Source organism: Haemaphysalis longicornis, unplaced genomic scaffold, assembly GCF_048455015.1.
Source record: "Haemaphysalis longicornis isolate Haplotype H1 unplaced genomic scaffold, Haemaphysalis longicornis Haplotype H1 scaffold_10, whole genome shotgun sequence".
Classification (NCBI taxonomy): Eukaryota; Metazoa; Arthropoda; class Arachnida; order Ixodida; family Ixodidae; genus Haemaphysalis; species Haemaphysalis longicornis.
Genome location: NW_027526204.1, coordinates 149,928,234 through 149,948,127, shown reverse-complemented (window position 1 = coordinate 149,948,127; position 19,894 = coordinate 149,928,234). Strand labels below are relative to the sequence as shown.

The 19,894-nt window shown below is 47.4% G+C and overlaps 1 protein-coding gene and 1 non-coding gene across 2 annotated transcripts in view; both read right to left on the bottom strand.

Moving 5' to 3' along the window:
- The window catches only part of Fife (regulating synaptic membrane exocytosis protein fife), a 139,737-nt gene that overhangs the window by 27,264 nt on the left and 92,579 nt on the right, over window positions 1-19,894 (bottom strand). Inside the window, exons 2-5 of the mRNA XM_077691202.1 lie at window positions 7,049-7,205; window positions 6,322-6,497; window positions 3,503-3,935; window positions 647-760 (exon numbers count right to left, since the gene is read on the bottom strand). Coding sequence (XP_077547328.1) covers window positions 647-760; window positions 3,503-3,935; window positions 6,322-6,497; window positions 7,049-7,114 — 789 coding nt within the window. The 5' untranslated portion in view covers window positions 7,115-7,205. The remainder of the gene's footprint in view (window positions 1-646; window positions 761-3,502; window positions 3,936-6,321; window positions 6,498-7,048; window positions 7,206-19,894) is intronic.
- Trnat-cgu (transfer RNA threonine (anticodon CGU)) lies at window positions 11,573-11,645 on the bottom strand. The gene has a single exon. It is a non-coding gene; the product is annotated as a tRNA-Thr (tRNA).

The following is a 19,894-nucleotide window of genomic DNA, read 5'->3' as shown; positions in this document are numbered from 1 at the left end:
ATGTTATACCCCAGTTGCTGTTCTGTCGAGCCACGAACGCGGCATCCCTTTGCGCTCCCATTGTAAGTCGCATTTGCTTTCTATGGAGTAAATTTACTTCATGAGAGTACAAATGATTTTTGCAAAGAGTAAACTATATATCCGCATGGCGGGCACAGTTATGTAAGAAAGATGCATCTTTCACTCCCACTCTGTACAACGAATATCTATCGCTTTCCAGAAGACCCACTAGATGTTCTTGCGGTGTGATCGAATGTATTCTACCACGAAATTAACTCCGTACGACTCAACTGACCCGAACTAAACCGACTATACGGCATAGTAAATTAACCCCAAAACACTCCCATTGCGAACGATGAGTCCAGCACTGGAGTCACCTGTTCATTCCAGTCTGCACTGCGCACTGTCCGTGTACGATTTGAGTTGAGTGTCGAAGCGCAGTGAACCCGAGCTTGTACCTGCATCTGCATATCGGTATTTGCCCAGAACAAAACCGACTCCACAGTAGAGTATGTTTACCCCGAAATACTCCCATTGCGAGTAAGGAGGCAACCACTGGAGTAACCTCTGCACCCTAGTTTGCACTGCGTGCCGTCCGTGTACGATTCGAGTTTAAAGTGAAGGCACGGGGAACCCGAGCATGTACCTGCATCTGCATCTCGAGCCGGAGCGCCTCCTTGAGCGGCTCGCTGAGCATGAAGCTGCCGCGAGGTCCCGTGTTGCAGCCAAGGCTGCCGCCTTCCTGCACAATACGCTCCGTCTGCGGGGAAGAGGGAGAAGAGAGGACGTGTGAGGGCACCTCACCGGAGTAATTGAGGACGGTCTGTTGTTGATTGTGCACATGACACTCTACAAAACACACTAGGTTCCTAAACTGTTTTACAACGGACCAACGTCACGCTTATTACAACTTATAGCGCATCTAATGGTTCATGTTTCTCGCGTAGGAAATATCACCTGTATCATCATCACCATCAGCCTATCTACACCCACTGCAGGGCAAAGGCCACTCCCATGGATCTCGAATTATTCCGGTCCTGTGCTAACTACAACCAGTTTATCCCCGCAAAGTTCTTGATCTCATCTGCCCATCTAACTTTCTGCCGGCCCCAGCAACGCTTGCCTTCTCTAGGAATCCACTCTGTTACCCTTAATGACAAACGGTTATCTTGCCTTCGTATTACATGCCCGGCCGACTTCCATTTCTTCTTCTTAATTTCTACTAATATCTCCTTAACGCGAGTTTGTTCCCTGACCCACTCCGCTTTCTTCTTATCCCTTAACATTACACCTATCATCTTCCGTTCCACTGCTCGCTGAGTTGTCCTCAATTTAGGTGGAACACTTTTAGTGAGCCTCGAAGTTTCTGCCTTGTAGGTGAGTGCCGGTAATATGCAGCTGTCATACACTTTCTTCTTCAGGGACAATGGAAGGCTACCATTCATTTTCCGAGAATGCCTACCGAATGCACTCCACCCCATTCTTATCCTTTTAATTATCCCTCCCTCATTGTTGGGATCCGGGGTCACAACTTGGCCTAAGTAGATATATTCGCTTACCACTTCTACTGCCTCGCCACCTATCTCAAACCGCTGTGTTCTTCCGAGTTTATTGGGCATTACTTTAGTTTTCTGCATATTAATTTTCAGGCCCACGGTTCTACTCTGTTCGCCCAGTGCGGAAATCATGCTTTGCAATTCGCCCCCCCCCCCCCCCCCCCGATTTACTTAGCAAGGCAACTGAGGTATACTCCATTAACCCTTTCGCCCACCTGTTCCCAATCCAATGTTCTGAATACGTCTTGTAAACATGCTGTGAATAACATTAGAGAGATTGTGTGTTCTTTTCTGACGCCCTTCCTTACTTGTATTTTACTGCTTTCCTTATAGAGGACTATGGTGGCTGTGACCCATTGTAGATATCCTCTAGTATTCTTACGTAATGCTCGTTTACACCCCGATTCCTCAATGCCTGAATGACTGCTGAGGTTTAGACCGCGTTAAATGCTTTCCCATAATCAAAGGCTATGACAGCCTTCAGTCACCAGCTTTCAGTATGACAGTCTTCAGTATGACAGTCACCAGCATGACAGACATTAAAGCACACAAGATTCCAAAAGTATGTGACAGCACAACAACGTCCTGCATAATACAACATTTAGAGCGTCTCGGGGTTTATTTTCCTCATGCAGGGCACGTCACCAGCATAGTAGCCGTTAAGCGGACAAGATTCCGAAACTATACTACGAACAACGCCACGCTTAGTGAACTTCTAAAAAAAGTCTTATAGTTAATGTTGTCTGCGTAGAACGTGTGGTTCAAACATACGCCGCACTTTAAACATGCAAGTGCAATACCCATAATAAATAAGTACTTGTCTAACCACTGACCCCTGGTTTCAATAATAATGCGGGTTTGTACATTAAGCCAGTGCCTCATGTGCCTTCAATGGTACCGGGCCGTTATGAATATATTCACATAATGTGCGAAGAAGTAAGGGGCAGGGCCACCTGCACGTATTAGTAGCAGTGAAGGCATCGCTTTGTAACCGATAAAAGATCGAGTAAAAAAAGGAACATTAAAAAGACGAAAAGTGAGGCAAGGAGACACAACAAAGTAAAAAAAAAGCAAGAATATAAAAAGAATAGACCAAAAGCAAGATGTGTCAGCATCGAGTTTCAGAATTGCTTTGTTGATATTGCCCCGTAACGAGAATACGGACGAAATAGTCCGGGTGAGTGAATGTAATTAGATAAGGCGAACTTATGCCTCCTATCAACTCAACGGAGCAGTCCCTTCCTCCCGCACACCACGCGCTAGACTGTCGTTCTGGCTCGCCCAGCTCGCTCCTTGTGCTTCCGTGCACAACTGCCCCAGACACTCTACTCCTCCCCGTCGTCGTCGACAGTTCGTCGGCACGCGCTGAAGAGAGGTGGCTGGAGGCGTTCTCTTCGTCGTCGTCCTCTTTAAACTCCTTGTACACGTGACAATATGATCAGGAGAGCCTGCTTAGTCGACTTAGGGACCACATAGGCAAGGGTATGTCTAACTCTAAATGGTAAGAACTCGTGATACACACTCTATTCCGGTCACGTGGGGCAGTTTTACGCAAGAGAAGACATGAATAATATTGCCAAACATTTCAGGTACGAAAGGCCAGCAGTAATGTCACTGGACAGGTGCAATAAATAGAAGAATGAGCCCGTCATATCTATGCTAGCATTCAAACGATGCCATGTAGCCCTTGTGACGTCATAGGGGCAGTGCGGCAAATTGTCTGATAAGTCGTCCCTCTTCAATCTTTTCACCTTATTTCCCAATTGTTACAGATTGTGTAAAGCTAGTGTAGCTGTTCTTCTGACTTGATAACCTATCGAATGGACCCGACTTGTATTGTTCCTTAACAGCTCTTTTTGTTTGTATCAACAAGTTTTTTTCTTCTTGTTGTTAAGAAGTGGACATTTAAGCACCGACGTTGCTGCCGCCGCCAGTTGTCGTCTCACCATGCGCCTGACCGAGGGCACCCTGTGCATCCCGGCGCCGGGCGGAGGTCCCAGCCGGTCGTGGCTCATGCGGCGCCGGCAGCACGAGCATCGCCACACGGCGTGCTGCGGGTCGCGCGAGTACGAGGCGCAGTCGTCGCACACCAGCTGCTTGCAGTCGTCGCACGTGTGGCACGGCTCTCCCGCCTGGATGCCCTTTCGGCAGATGCGGCACGGCTTGGCCGGCGGCGGGGGCGGGGGCGCGGCCGCGGCGGGCGCCGTCGAGTTGGCGGCCGCCACCGGCGCCATCGCGATGCCCACCATGGGTCCGGCCACACTGTTCCTGGGCAGGGTGACGCCCGGGAAAACCTTGTCGCAGCTCTTGTCGGGCGTCGACGTTGCCGTGGATGTCGGTTGGGACGTGGGAGGCGTGAGCGGCGGCGTCTGGGCTTTCCTGCGAGTCATCGGTGAGAAAAGGCAGTTAATGGTTTGCGGTCAGTACCCCAGTGAACTGCTTTCATTTACATGTTCATCTATGCTATGTCATTTGCATATTCTCCTGCCAAAGAACTTGTGTCGAAGGTCGGCAGTATTACAGAAATAAATAAATAAATAAATAAATATTGTGCCGGAGGTCGTGTACATAATGTAAACAAACGTGAACTGAGAAATGCTAGAAGCTTACAAAACGAGCAGGTAAAAGATCAGGAATTAATGGGCAGATGCTAAGGTGTCGTTGTCTTTAACCTCTAAGGTGCTGTTTCCGCAAGTACGGCGTATTATGCGACTCAGCCTCACAGCTTCCTGGGCTCTTGAGGAAGCTCTATACAGACGAGGCACGCTGTACGGAACTACCACGGCTCCAGGAAGTATCATCGTTTCTCTCATTGGCGTGTTCCCTCACACGTATCACCCATTGCTTTATGTACGCCAACCAGTGCAACCAAGTCGCGAAACCCTCCTTTCAGACGGCCCTTATATTCAAGCTCCCTCCACCCCCATCGTAGACATCCCTCCATTCACCTCCGATATCTCGCGATACCGACAGAGTCTCCGCAACAGTGATCAATTTTAGAGCACTACAACAAACGCTCCGTGTCTGAATGCATGAAGGAATACCAGGGAATGAAAACTGCACGCGTCTCTAGTGACTGCAGAGTGAATTCGTGTAATGCAGGGAAAGCAGGAAATTTTGTCGCTATAACGGCCTGTCGATGTGGCGCACGTTGCCGCCGTGGCGACAAGGTTATTTGTGATAATTGGTTGTTTGCAGCTCTACACCACGTTGCGACGCACCGCTATTTAATGTGCCAAATAGAGCAGCTCACGTAGAGCAAGCGTATAAAGATATTAAACAAATATCATTGCCGTGGTTATATCAGGCCGTGACAACGACCTTGTAATACATGCAACCTAGTAAAACGTCGCCATCATTGCTGGTGTCGTCATTATTGTCTTCACCGAAGAAACTACAGTTAAACTTGGAGATAGCGAAGTTGACAAAAAACTCGCAATTTTTCGTTATATCCAGGTATTCGTTGCATGCAGGTTTCGAGTTAAGGCTCGCGTGAATGAAGCAGAAACGAAACCAAAATTCTTGGTATCAGTGAACTAGCGGTTACAGTGAACTTTGAACTAGCTCTTAAGGGTTTATTTCGCAGCGAGAGACTGCGTGGTTTGCGCCTGCTGGTTTCGGACATACTTTGTCACTGCATGGCACTGCAAAAAAGCAAGGTCACTCGCCCCCTATTTACAAACGTAACTTAAGTATCACTTACACCTTTTGACAATTTTCGGTGCCCTAACCCGTTTCAAAGGTCAAACGTATCCCGAAAGGGCGCCTTTTCATGAACTTGATGCTCTTTTTCGCACTCATAGTTGTTGAGAGGGTACTAGCTGGAATACTGTACCGGGCGGCGATGTTCTTCTTTCTCGCCGGCGGAGACGGTCTTTCGTATTGCGAGCTGGTCTTGAAAAGACGAAACTTTTCGTTTTCTGACAGCAGAACTCATCACGGACGGATCAACACCACAGATAGCAGTGAAGACTCGCCACTACACGTCGACATGTCAGGCCTAGCACCTAGCCGACACCACACTGACACTGGAAACGCTCCGTACTTTGCGGTGCGGGCAAAGTTTGCTAAAGTATCGCATTTCTCCAGCCTATTTTTCTGAAAAAGAGCAAAAAGCAATGCCTCGTCAGCGTAGTGAATTCGTTGCATCAAGGTTAACCGTCGGAACGCCTTCGCTACGTAGAGGTCGTAAGCACATGGGTTTCAATGGGGCTGGCAATGGGAAATTGAAAAACTTCGTTAAATCCAGGAATTCGTTACAAAGAGGTGCGTTACATGTTACATATAGGTTTAACTGTATATACAGCAGACGAGGAGCGTTTTTTTAACACGAAAGTGTTTTATTCCGGGATTCACGAAGATTTCACTCATGCAAGCGGCCTGTAAAGGGTGCACCCCTACACACAGGGTGGTCTTGCGGGGAAGCAACCTTTAGTTATAAAGAGTGCGTTATACTTAGGGTTGTTCGTTTTCGGGTGTCATATTTTAACACGACAGTATTTCATGCCGGTAGGCACCAAGATTTCACTGACGTCATATCCGTCACGGAAATGACGCCAGTGCACCTTCAGCGAAGCGACCCGACAGCAGGACGTCGCTCGCCAAGCACACCCACAAGACAGCCGCCGACCCGCATATCATGCTCAGCTGCACATTTCGCTGCGCATTTCACTTCCGTGTTTTACCGATACCTATGGCAGGGAAATCAACCACAGTTCTTTTGCCTATTGGAAGTGCAATCCAGGAGGCACGTGGGGGGACTCACTTGACCAGTGTCTCGAACTCGTCCTCCTTCTGCCACACCCTGGCGAGGATGGAGCGCTCCTCGGGCGTCAAGTGGCCCAGGTCGGCCCGGGACGCCCGCGGACTCAGGCTGGCCACCGTGGCGCGGAACTTGCTGCCCAGCCGCATGCCGTCCTCGTCCGAGCCACTCTTCACCATCTACGAGCAGATGGGATGGCAAGGCAGGAACTTGTCTCTCACTTCATGCGGCCGCTCCTCCTGGTCGCCGAGTAGGCGTGCCAGTTCACACAGTATACACAGGGCTCAGCGAGCCCGAAGTTCCTTAAACTGTCGAGTATATCCTCGCTACAAGGGAGCAGCCCTGGAATTTTCTCTGTTTTCTTGAATTTAGTGTAAGTTGAGCACCGACGACGTCATTCGTCATAGTGCAAGAAGCAACGTATATCGTTCAAGGCCATGCGGTGTCTAAGACTTCTGCGCCAGCCATCTCGTGTACTTCAACCTATTTCCTTTGGCAAACACCTGTTGTCACAACTACGTGTCTCAACAGAAAGCCGCCACAAAGTATTTTTTTTCTGCCGGAGGCTGGCTGGAGAAAAAGATGAAAAAAAAGCACCTTGAGTTCATACGCCCACTAGACCAATAATCCTAAATTGAAGAGAATGTCGGGGCTACACTGCTCGAATGCATTTCAGCCTGCCCTCTACACAAAAAGATGGCGCCCACCTCTATGTTCCCAAGGCGCTCACCTTCTTGACGAAGGACATAACGTTGTTGGAGATCATGTTGAGCTCGTCTAGACGCGTGGGCGTCATAGGACCCGGCTCATGCTGACCCACACCGCTTCAGACCTCCTCGCCGCAGCGGCCGCTGCTGCTACTGCCGGTTCCGGGCCGTACTGGCACCCTGCGGCAGAAGAGATGAATACGGGTCATCACGGCGTCGTTTGTGAAACACAGCCAAAGCCGTTTGACCGCCTGCACAAAAAAGCGTTGATGCTTCTCTCTGTTATCGAAAAGGACTTTTTTATTGCAACAATGTGAAGGCGTCCTGCTAGGACCGACACTGGATTCACTGCTGTGCAAATATTATGAATGCCCATACTTGATATTATATTAACATTAATATTACTTTGAGTTTTAAGAAGCAAAAACAAAGATTTTGGTTCCAGGAGGAAAATGTAATGGCACTTGCCTTGCAGACTGACGTGGAGCAATGACTCGCGTTTATACTTCTCTGTTTCCTTTCTGGAAACATTTCTCACTTGGTTAGGTCAATGTTTGATCCGAAATAAAAGGAACAGGTGATTTCTTGTGCGTTCACTTTTAAGCTTTTGTGCTCAAGTTTCACTGATCGCTCGAGCCAAGAAGGTTATTTTGAAGCCTATAGTGCCACATATCTTGTGTTCTCTCTCAAAGACATCAACACAGTACCGTACTCTGGCGAATTCGAAGTGTGGGTCTCAAAAAATAACACACTAGATTCGTGGAGATGAAACCAAAACATTTTCTTGAACTTTCAGAATATATTCCACCTCTGGAAAGTCTTCTAAAATTATTCGATTAACACCGGTAATTGTAAGTTTGATCTGCACACCTGAACGAATCTCCATTCAACGGCAAATTTGCAAAAAACACAAAGTCATCACGATACCTCCTTGCGTAGCCGTACTGGTACGTTGTAGTGTAAGCTAATTTGTCCATTTCCGAGCAGCGCATAGTTAAATAACGTTTCGTTTTCTAAAAATATGTTCAGTATTTAGCATGGTTGTCCAAGTTCTGAAACGCCAACCTCACATTCTTCACGAACATGTAGGAAACGTAGCGCCAAGAAAAGGATCTGTTTTTTTTTTTTGGTGTGCTATTCGGCCCAACCGTTTCCATCATTTATTGTGGGAGATGAGTTCGTTCTGCAGATGACACAATTACGCTGATGATGTTCATTATGAACACCAGGACAAATTCTCTGCCGACCGATTGTTTAGGTTAACTGTCACGCTCCTCCATCTACATCGACTGTCACCGCTGATGCATCGAAATTCCGCGAGTTTCCAACCCGAAGCCTTTCGCCACTATTCTTAGCACTGGCGATTTGAATTTTTTACTCATGCCTGGAAGGTAAGACCGACTTGGCGAATTTCTGACAAACCCATTTCGCAATTCGAGGGCGAGCTGGCGCATTCTATTGAAAAAAAGGGTGGTTTCGCACTCGCCCCTCTTAGAGTCCGGCACCGCAAGACCGCTGTGTCGCAACCTACCTCTTAGCGAACGGAATTCAAAAGCCGGCTTTCCACAGGACGTAGCTTCGACGACGAAGGAAGCTTTGGCATGCCCCGCAGCGAACGGGTGCTTCTAATACTTTTGCTTCGGTAAGGCCACCGACAGCTTTACAAATTGAGACGAGATGTGCGCTGTCTCAGCAAACGGTATTTACCGGAGGGCCTTTCAGCGGATCCAGGCAAGATTCCACGACAAACTTTTTTGCGCCATTTTCTTCTCTAGCTTCGGCACCCCTCTGGCTAAGCACAGCTGGCAACCTTGGATATTCTGACAAGATGTGCGATTATAGTTTATGCAGTAGCAAAAAAAGGACGAGAAATTTCACACAAGAAGGTTTTTTCCGTGTTAAAAGAGCTGCCACAAGGCGGTTCTCTCACTCGGTGTAGTACTTACAGCAAAATTTAGTTGCTTATTACAAACCAAAATTGTTGAAACAAAATGGTGCTCTACTAGACTTTAAGGCTCTAAGGTTCGGTTTTAAAAAAGTTTCTGCCTGTATGGCCACTACGATTAGCTACATAAATTTTAACCCTTAATTTAACATTCCGAAGTATGGCCACCATTGTAACCACTTCGACCCGTCATTAAACTTGACTTCCTAGACCCCTTCATCGGGTTATGTTTCATCACAACCTACCTTAAATTCTTATTTTATGGGTGCAGATAGCGAAACGCAGTATTCCTCACAGAACGTTGCGAAAGAGCCGTCAGTGTCGACACCTGACGGCGCGACGCCCAACGACACTGACCGCGCCTCCAAAACCCCGTAGGTGGACTCCGAATCCCCCGGCCTGTCTTCTTGACGGGACAGACAACAGTTCACCAGATCTGATTTCACGTTTCATCACAGTCGAGAACAACACAGGGGGGAAAGCGGCCGCTCTTTCGACATTCGCTGGTCTGCTCGTGATCCGTGTCGCTTTTTTATACGGCATTTCTATGAACAGTTGCTTTTTTCTTATCTTATTTTGCGTTCACGGGTCCCCTTGCGGGCATGTGGAGTCACTGATAAGTTGCGTACAATGCCGCTCCCGTATTCAAAGTTACGTGTAAGCAGGGTGCCCTCCGCGCGCAGCAGCTTTTCGGACAATGTCAAAGGTGCGAGCGACACAATGACGTACAAGAGAAAATAAGCAGAAACGCAGTCAGGGCACACGTAGCGCAGTCAATGGCTGGTCGACAATGGCAGGCGAGACGAGACGAGATCTGGTTCTTTGGCAGTACACTGGACAAAATAGTTTCGTAACATCTCGCTGAACGCTGCTAGTGGTGTGTCGTCATGCGCGAATCCGGAGTCTCGTTGTGCAAGTTTTTTTGTTTTTGAGTGGCGTCTGTCCTCTTCAACACATTTGCAGTTGCAGGACGTTCGGAACTTATATAGTTCGGAACGTGCGCTGTGCTTCATAATGCAACTATCCCCACCTATATGCTAATTCGCGGGAATTCTTCGAACACGGTTTTATCCTCGAGCGAATGACGTATCCTGGCGAATCGTGGCAGTTTTGGTTTTTCATCCAATTACTAAAGTCATTTTCTCGGAGCCCGTTCCTGTAAAAAGGCCTTGTTGTTGCGAAACGGGCACCCGATCAACAAAACAAATTCCAGTCGTGGCTATAGCCCCGCCGAATTGCTTCATCGGTGAGAAAGTTTGCAGATGCTAACAGTGTTCAATAGCGAAGAATACTACGCGAGCAAAGCATTAGCGCCCGACTGAGATGAGCGGAAATCTGTTAAATATTTCTTGCTTGCGAAGGTTGCACTTATCTGACAAAAAATCATACAGAAACTTCTATGGGTGTTATTCTGATGACGCGTAAGAATTTGTTGGATATAGTGGTGAGAAACACCGCGCCAGAATCGGCAGAACGAAGAATTGCGGTTACAGCGCCGACATCTTATTTAGACCACCACGAGGAGACGTAGGAGTCGCGATTGGTTGCAATGTTCACGCATCTTTCGAAACGTTCAGAGGAACTAGGCGTGATCGAAGTGGAGGAAGAGATTTGTAAAGTAGGTAAATACAACGTTTGTTTTACATTGTATACATTGGGCTCTGCTCTTTGGTATTTTGCGCTTCTCCTAATTTAACTTCCATCGCCTTATTTTTTACCGAGCGTTGCATCTGTCTCGGCACCATCGCACCAACGACCGCGCGAGTTGCAGCACAAGGTGTGCAGCGAGTGACCGCGCCCCTCTCCACTACCTAACCCCTCCAGCGGGGTGATCTTCTGCGAATGGCGGCCCACGGTGCAAGTCGGTTTATACCTGTCTAAACGACCCTTTAAAAGGACATTTGAGTCGAATGGCCTTCAAAATTTGTAATATCATTCGAACTAGAAGGAGTTCCGTCGATCTACACGACAATTCTCAAAAGCAGCTGAAAGTTTCCCCATTCACCCGCCAGGTTTTGGTGCCGCCGCTGCTGCCAAGTTTCTTTCTCATAACTTGGCAAAAAAGAATATAATGACAGGCAAAAAAAAAACGCCTTTCTGAGCGATAAAATTGATCATAGCCTACATACCCAATCACAACATGCACAAAATAGCCAGATTTTCTTTCTTTTTTCGCACCGCTGGTGTTGAGAGTACCAAGTTACTTTGTAATCGTAGACCGAGTGATAGTAAACAAAAAGCAAAAGAAACATGATTAACAGCGTGGTCTTTAAAAACGAAGTTTGCAATTTTACTCTTAATTTAGTTTGCAGAGATTCACTAAGCAGATTTTTCTATTACTTTACTCACAACATGGATGTGATCCATTCTGAGTATCCTTTCCTAAACCCAGTGTGTTGTCTGGGTCGTAGGGAATCTAAGCTGTTACTTAGGGTGCTAACTATTACCTTAATAAACAGCTTGTATACAATTTGGAGTAGGCTGATGGGTCTTTCTGAGATCTTTGTGCATCCTTCTTGTGAATCAGAATTATGTTGGCGTTTTTCCAGGCTATGGGCACTTTTTCAATTTGTAAAGACAGAAAGAAAGTGGAGAAAAAATGCCCGCTGGGTGGGATCCGAACCCACGACCTCCATAATACGCGTCTGGTGCGATGACCACTACGCTACCAGCGGGGCTATTTTCCCATCCCGTTCCCATCGCACCAGACCGGTATTGTGGAGGTCGTGGGTTCGGATCCCACCCGGCGGGCATTTTTTCACCACTTTATTTCTGACTCAAAAAATTCTTCATCTGTTTCTATGACCTACCGCATTCCCCCCTTTGCTTTCCGAGGTTTTCTTGACTGCCAACCCTTATTCTGTCTATATATATATATATATATATATATATATATATATATATATATATATATATATATATATATATATATATATATATATATATTTATATACGCACAAAGTAGAAGTACGCTCTTCGGAGACTTTATTTCCAACGTTTCGACCTGTCTCAGGTCGAAACGTTGGAAATAAAGTCTCCGAAGAGCGTACTTCTACTTTGTGCGTATTCCTGCAGCAACTAAGGACTCCACTTCACGACTATATATATATATATATATATATATATATATATATATATATATATATATATATATGGTTTGGAAATGAGGGGCTCGTTAGGAAATACAGAAACAAATGCCGGCAGTCTACAACGCCAACGAAGGCATAGGGGAATGGTTAGACTATTTTTTACTGTTAGTGACGTTACATTATTATTTTTTTATTAATTACTTGAGAAAGAAAGAAAGAAAAACACGCGCCCAGAGTCGGGACCGAACCCACGAATTGGTAAGGCATTCGAGATTTAATCGAAAGGCGTGGGTTCGGTCGCCACTCTGGGCGCGTGTTTTTCTTTCTTTCTTTCTCATGTAATTAATAAAAAAATAATAATGTAACGTCACTAACGGTAAAAAATAATCTAACCCTTCCCCTATGCCTTCTTTGGCGTTGTAGACTGCCGGAATTTGTTTCTATTTGTTTCTTATATATATATATATATATATATATATATATATATATATATATATATATATATATATATATATATATATATATATATATATATATATATATATATATATATATATATATATATATATGCGGTTGTTTTAAGCTGTGTCTTGGATTCTAAATCACCAAAGTCAAAAATTTAAGACAAAGCTTGACAATATCATTTCACCGAAATACGGAGGCACGGACGCTGGTGTGCGCCTCTCTTACACCTTGCATCGTAGTACCCCTATACCTGCACCAGTAAGCAAAGCCATGAAACATGCGCGGCTGATTAAAACATACCCCGGCGTTACTCGTTGCGCGTCTAAAGAAATCGCGCCGCTAACGGCCGGTAGCGCCAACCTAATCTCATTAGCGCACTGGCGTCACTTACGGAGGTTGCATCAACTCGAGCTTCATTCTAAATGTCGTTGTCCTCATCTACAAGTTTCAGAGGGGCGGGAGGGAAGCAGCAACGGTGCTTTCAAAACGGCAGCCACTAAAATGAAAAAAAAAAAAAAGTCTCGATGAGCGTACGAACTGACGAACAAATAAAACCACCTGCAGCGTTAAACTCGCAGTCAATCTACATCTGCCGTTAGTGTTGCCGCGCGGCAGTTCGCGCCCGGGCATACACGCCGCTTTCTACTTCACCATCGGCCGGCTTTGTTGCCGACTTTTCCCCATTAGTGCGGCCGCGGGAACTGAAAGGCTCCCATGCGCTTTAGGACGTGCGCCCACGGGCTACCAGGGTTCCGTTCCTACTTCGGGCCTCCACAGGCGAGTCGTTTGGCGCGACTATAATTCCGTTACGTGCCTTCTCTTTACGGCTCGCATTCTGATTTTGCGCGCGTCTTTTTTCGATCTTTCTATTCTGATTGGCCCCTCTGCGGCTGCGTTTTTTATTTTTTTCCTTTGTACGGGTCGTCGATCGATAATGGCCAATATAAGTCTCGCCGTCCTGCGTTGAACCCTGAATCCCGGGAGCCTCCCGACCGCTGCCTTTGATGGTGGCGTGCGGATACGTTACACGCCCTTTGGTGCGGTCGCGTCCATTAAAGACTCACCCGGGTTTGGATTGCAAGTCTCGTTTTTTTTTCTCACTTGCGTGTACGTGATGTCTGAGTCGGACGTGGTATAGTTGGACGGCTTTGCGAAGGTTGTTCTGGCGACATCCGGGGCGTCTGTCGTTTAGGGCAACCGTCGTGGGCACCCTGTCAATGCGATGTACCGGATGACTATTGCGCTGTACGTCGGGTCGAGTGGATATTGGCTACCGGAGAGGATGTGTGTGGACCGTGTTGGGCCAGACTTCGTGCGCGGGCCGAAACAGTCTGGATGAATGACCCCAGAAGAATAACCACACGTACGAAAGAGAAGCCGACGAGGTGTAGTGTGTGTGGTCTTTGCTACTTTCCCCGCAAGATTGCTGTTGTTTTCTTTGTGTGTGTGACGCAACCTACTTTTGGCTGTCCGCCCAGTCGCAGGCTTGTCTAAGGAAAAAAAATTGCACACGCATACAAGTACGGGTGTAGAGAAAATTTAAGGGAAGATAATAAATGAAGGAAAATAGGCGTTCCAGGCGCATACCCACAAATTTCGATTACATTAGAACAACAAATGAAGCTATACCCATGGGGTATGTAGATGTACCGTGCCGTTTAGGGGTGGTAGAATAAAGACGTGCACAATACATGCCCTTGATCGTTTCTTACGCGAAAGCAATACACGTCCCGTTTCGCAAAAATGCCGCGTTTGGCCAGAATAAAAGCGAGAGATGCAAAATTCCCCATAATTGGTTGTACCGCCGTTATCCACTCACTGCTACCACCCCATGCAATTCAAATTTCCCTCCTTGGCAGTAGTCCCGCGCCCCCTGCCTGAAACTGCGCCAGCGGGAGTTGTGTTCTTTTTGTGCTTGCTTTAATTTGGTATGCTGGAGCTGTTTCGCGTCATTTCGAACGTGCCATTTTTTTCGTGCGCTGCTGGAGCCTTTCTGCCTTTCGAACGCGCCATTTTCTTATTGCGGGGGGGCCTTTCTGCGTCAATCCGAACGCGCCATTTTTTTTTTTTTGCGCGGCCGCTTTTTTCGCTTACTATCGTAAAAAACAACCCAACGAGCGTTCCTAACTAAATGAATGCGGGAGGCGCCGGTTAATTGCGTATATTTTGCCTCAAATGTACCTTCAGTTTTCTTTGCGCTAAACAACGGGGAGGTGTATGACAAGCGCCAGCGGTTCACGAGTTTCGAATGCTTGTGACTGTATAAACCGCTTGGCTTTCGATGCCTCTGGGTTACGCCGCGACAACAGCGCTACAACGGAATGCCCTGTTGCTCTACTTGGGTCCAGCGCGCGAGCTACGACGACAAATCGTGCGCCTAAAGTGCTCCGTATTTAAAAGATTAGGTGGTCTCTCATTCGAACCCACGTCCTACAGAATGCAAGTCTAATACGCATCCCCTACATAATCGCCGAGCCTTGGCTCAACAGACAAAAGGCAAACCTAGTGAGCGCGTTCTAGCTTTCCACTCAAAAACGTAAAAACGTGGGTTAGCGAAGCACGAAGCATATATATATATATATATATATATTAACGCACCAATACCCTAAAGGAAAAGGTGAAGAAAACCGAAAACCAAACAAAAACGACGAAAGAGAAAAAGGAAGCTGCCAACGGCGGACGACGGGGACACAATCGCACTACAGGAGGCCTAAGAGAGTGTTTCGAACGTCGTAATTAGGAGAGTGGGCCTACGTTGCGAAAACGTATATGAAGAGAGCGATAGGCCAAGCCTTTGTCTCGTAGTGAAACACAGGAGGAGGAAACCACGGTAAGAGCATAGGATGACAAAGATGGTGACAGGTGGGCACAGTGCCACTACTTGCGCCTACATTAGTCATTTGAGCATGGCTATTATAAAAGTAGCAGAGCACGTGCACCCTAATAGCATGTATGCGTACTGCTGGAAAATGGCGACTGTCCAAGCCTTTCCGTCCTAGCAGCACAGAAAAGAAAATGACGCATTGGTGAAAAGGTATGATGGTAAGTAATGGTGACGGTAATGGATAGTGGGTAACGGCAATGGATAAATAAGGGATAATGGCGACGGTAGCTAAGGATAATAGCGGCACTGCACAGGTTTTTGTATGTCAAGGCTCTCACTACTGCGGACTCTGAAGGGTCAACATGATCGCATACGAAAGGGCGCCTTAGAAAAAGATGCGAGGGAACATAATAAAAATTTATTGCCATCCCAATTCCTAACGAAAGTTGAGAGAAGCACGAAAGCTTTCTGACGTCAAAACTGCGTCACAACTGCGCCAAAACCTTCGCAAAAGGTGCGTCCAACCTCCTTCGCTTAAAGTGCGCCCAATCGACCGCCAAACCTTCAAAGACCCAAATCGCAAACGAAGAACGCACCCTCGCTATGATTTTTCGCGCACTAAGCAAACGCATGTACGAACGACCTAAATGTACACCGATGCGTGGTTTGTGAGATAAAGGTGTAGTATTGTACTACTTCTTCGAACGCGACATTTTTTTTTCTTGCGCGGCTGGAGCCTTTCCGCATTTCGAACGCGCCATTTTCTTCTTGCGCGTGGGGCCTTTCTGCATCATTTCGAACGCGGTTCATGATCGATGCGAGAGAGAGAAAGAGAGAGAGAGAGCGAGAGCGAGAGAGAGAGAGAGAGAGAGAGAGAGAGAGAGAGAGAGAGAGAGAGAGAGAGAGAGAGAGAGAGAGAGAGAGAGAGAGAGAGAGAGAGAGAGAGAGAGAGAGAGAGAGAGAGAGAGAGAGAGAGAGAGAGACGCTATTGGCAGAGGAAATGGCCTCGAGGGGCTGAAAGTCCGACCCTCCAGGGCGTCTTCTTGAATTAGATGGGCGAGCTCGAGGTGACCGCAGGCCGGTGCCTGTCGGTGACCTCTTCCGCCCTCTTGACCAGGCGTTCCTGTAGGTTCGGGTCGGGGCTGCAAAGCCTCCCACCTGTCCTCAGAAGGGATTTTGGGGAAAAGACTTCGGTGCCAAACGGTAGGGTCCTGGGGCATGCCCAGATGATGTGGGCCAGATTGGCAAGGGCACCACATAAGGGGCACGCATGTAAAGGCTGTGGTGGATATGCGAGTCACAATGGTCGGATTGGGGAAGACTGCCGTCTGGAGTTGCCGCCAGAGGGGGACTTTGCTCTAATGTGAGGGATTTATCTGCCTTAAGGAAGACTCAGCGACAGAGAAAGTTATAGGCCGTGATGTTGTGGTAACCGATCAGATGGTCCCGCGCGGGTGAACCTGGCTCAGTGGTAGGGACACGGGCTGGGCCCAGCCCGGATAGTAATTTCTCGGGCTAGGTCATGGGCCGCCTAGTTTCCTTCGAGCCCGGCGTGCGCAGGGGTCCAAGTAAGTTGTACAGGTGTTCGCGGGGGGTTCCTGCGCGAAATTTCGAGCGCCGTTGGAGATACCCGTCCAGTGGCGAAATTTTGGAGAGCGGTTTTAAAATTTGTAAGAACTGTTGCCGGGGTGCACGGTTGAGGGAAAGGGCCGGCGCTATTGCCGCCTCTTCCGCCGATTCTGAGATGGGCGTCCGGACTGTAATAGAATCGAGGGTGTTGGTTTTGGGGTGATTGCAAACAGCGACTGCGGTGAAGGCCTGGTGGTGCCTGTATTCCGCTACTAGCACACGACTAGTGGGTCGTTTTTGTACTTGTGCAGGGCACGGTCTCGTTGTTTTCTCCGATCAGTGCGGTGCGTGGGATTCAAGTTGCGGGAGAGTGGTTTGGCTATGATGCGGACGTAGATATTATGGGGAATATTTGTTGCATCCTGATAGAGGATGCGGTACCCTATTTTTAGGTTTTGGAGGATGTTATTTTCCGTGGGGCTGCGAGCGAAACGTTTGTATAATCCCATTAGGTGCGGCGAGAGACGAGTTAATACAGACAGACCTATTATAAAGCATAGAAGACCGCGAAGCTTGAAATAGAATGCAATGATCTCACAATCCCGCACGTGAGCAGTATTAAAGGGACCCTGCAACACTTTTTTTCAAAGTCCTAAATACTTGCAGAACGTAGTCAACCAACACATCCAGCACTTAAATTAGGGGGTCGCAAGTTATACCTCAGCCAAAAATTACTGCTCTGTGCCCATCAAATAACCTAGACACTTACTCTGAAGGTTTTTCTCTTTTTTTACGGTGTTGGCGTTAAGCTGAGCAAGCGATACAAGTAAAGATGGTACAGGCGTGTGCGCCAACAACCAGCTATAATGACTAAGCCGTAGATAGCTCCTAAGAGGACGTCGAATCAGCAATGAAGAAGGCAACAACGCAGTTCACGATTGTGATGGGAGACTAACGCAGAGGTCGGTAAGAAGCAAATGGGTGAAAGGTCCGTGGGAAAATTCGGAATGGGCAATCGCAACAGTCGAGGAGATGCACTGGTGGGATTTGCAGAGAGAAAAGTCTGGGGTTATTGAACACAATCTTCTACAAACGAAAGAATAGGAAACGGAAATGGCAAAGTTCCCATGGTTCAACAAAAAACGAAATTGGTTTCATCCTAAGTGACAACCCGGGTATCATGAATGACGTAGAGTTGCTAAGTAAGTTCCGGAGCAGCGGTCACAAAATGGTTAGATGCAAGCTAAGACTGAATCTCAGAAGAGAAAGAACTAAACTCACGACAACTAAGAAGCCCCGGGTGTAGTCAGTCAGGGCCTGATCGCAGGAGTTTAAAATAACTCTTCAAAACAAATTCTCGCGTTTGAACGAGCAAAACGAAATCAGTGTAGACAGGCTAAATGTGAACCTAGCATCGGCAATCAGTGAATCAGCAGCAGCTGTGGGAGAAGTAACATGTACAGAACAAACTGGAAAACTAAGAAAATGAAGGAACTATTTGCGAAACGTAAGAACATAAAAGTGTCAAGAACGGTGGATATATGATTGAATTGGCCGAGCTGTCGAAACGGATTAACAGAAGTAAAACAAAATACATTCTTGCATATAACATGGCAGTGATCGAGGAAACGCTGTGAGACGAACCGACGTAGTGAGACGAATCGACAACCGGTGGACATATGTGGTAACAGAATGGATACCAAGAGATGAGTTTTTAAGAAGGGGAATGCCGATAACACGATGGAGGGATGAAATACGGAACTTCGGGGGTAAACTCTGGACTCGAGCAGCGCAGGACTTGAGCGGTTGGAGGTCAATGGGAGAGGCCTTCGTCCTGAGTGGACCTGAGTAGGGTGATGATGATGATGATGATGATTATAGGGCGTTCTTATAGCGCTGGAATTGCGTCATCAGACGGATTTAGCGATTATTTGTGAGCTTCGCTTCAGTTGCAGCAATGAACGCAATCGGTAGCCACTTTTAAAAAATCGCCACAAAGGCAAAGCGCGAATCGAAGGCGGATGTCACTGCGACGAACAAATCACGCAGTGCCGCTCCGTGCTGGCGATGGCTATAGCTTTCTCATAATTTCCAGACCCGAAGGAAAGAGTGAAAGCGTTTATCGGAAGTGCTGCAGAGGTTCTTTAAGTGCCTCGCAGAATATTTTGTTTGGTAGGAGGTCGTAGCCGCTTCGAAGTTCACTACTTATTTCGAATCCACGATTTTCACAAACAGCAGCGAATTGCCGCTCGTTTTTCCGCCGCCAGTAAGGATTAAAAGCTAAACCAAGGTGCCGGGAAACCCGGGACGGAATTAGCTCGCGACTTACTTCGCAAGGTAATACTGGCTTCGATTTGTCGGCTGCACGTAATCAATATTCGCGCGAATTAGCATGGACCTGGCCGAGGTTGTTGGATAGCGCGCCGACATTTCCATCGCTTTAGCATCTCCCGTAATCAAAGCACGCATTCTGGGGAGCGTTCTGCCGAATTCGCGCACCGTGTGGGCGAGGCGAATGTTTAGCTTAATCACAGCGCTGCCACGTGCCGCGCATTTTGTCTCGTTTTTCCCGCGCTTTTTTTGGTCGGATCGCTGAGCAAATCGGACGTCCAGTAAGTGCGTTCTGTTGTCGGGCGGTGCAGTCATTTACGGAGTCCCTTGTGGGATACGTCTGCAGTTTTTTGTTCGCACCTGTTTTTACCACTGGGTGTTAACCACGCTTCACAAAGTTCACACCCCGAGTGTTTATTATTTTTTCTTCCCAGGTCACGTAATACCGTATTCTCGTCCCGGGTGGCCGATGCTATGACCCTGCACCAACGAGGGAGCTGAAAGGCTAAAGTTTTCCTGCAGTCCAGGGTATTTTTTTCGTCATGTGTTTCGGTACCTCGAATGGACTTTAGGTACTCCACACTTTCTTCTTAACAGTTCTGAAACCGACCAGGGTATCTGTCATCAGCCGTTATGAGTGAAGGCA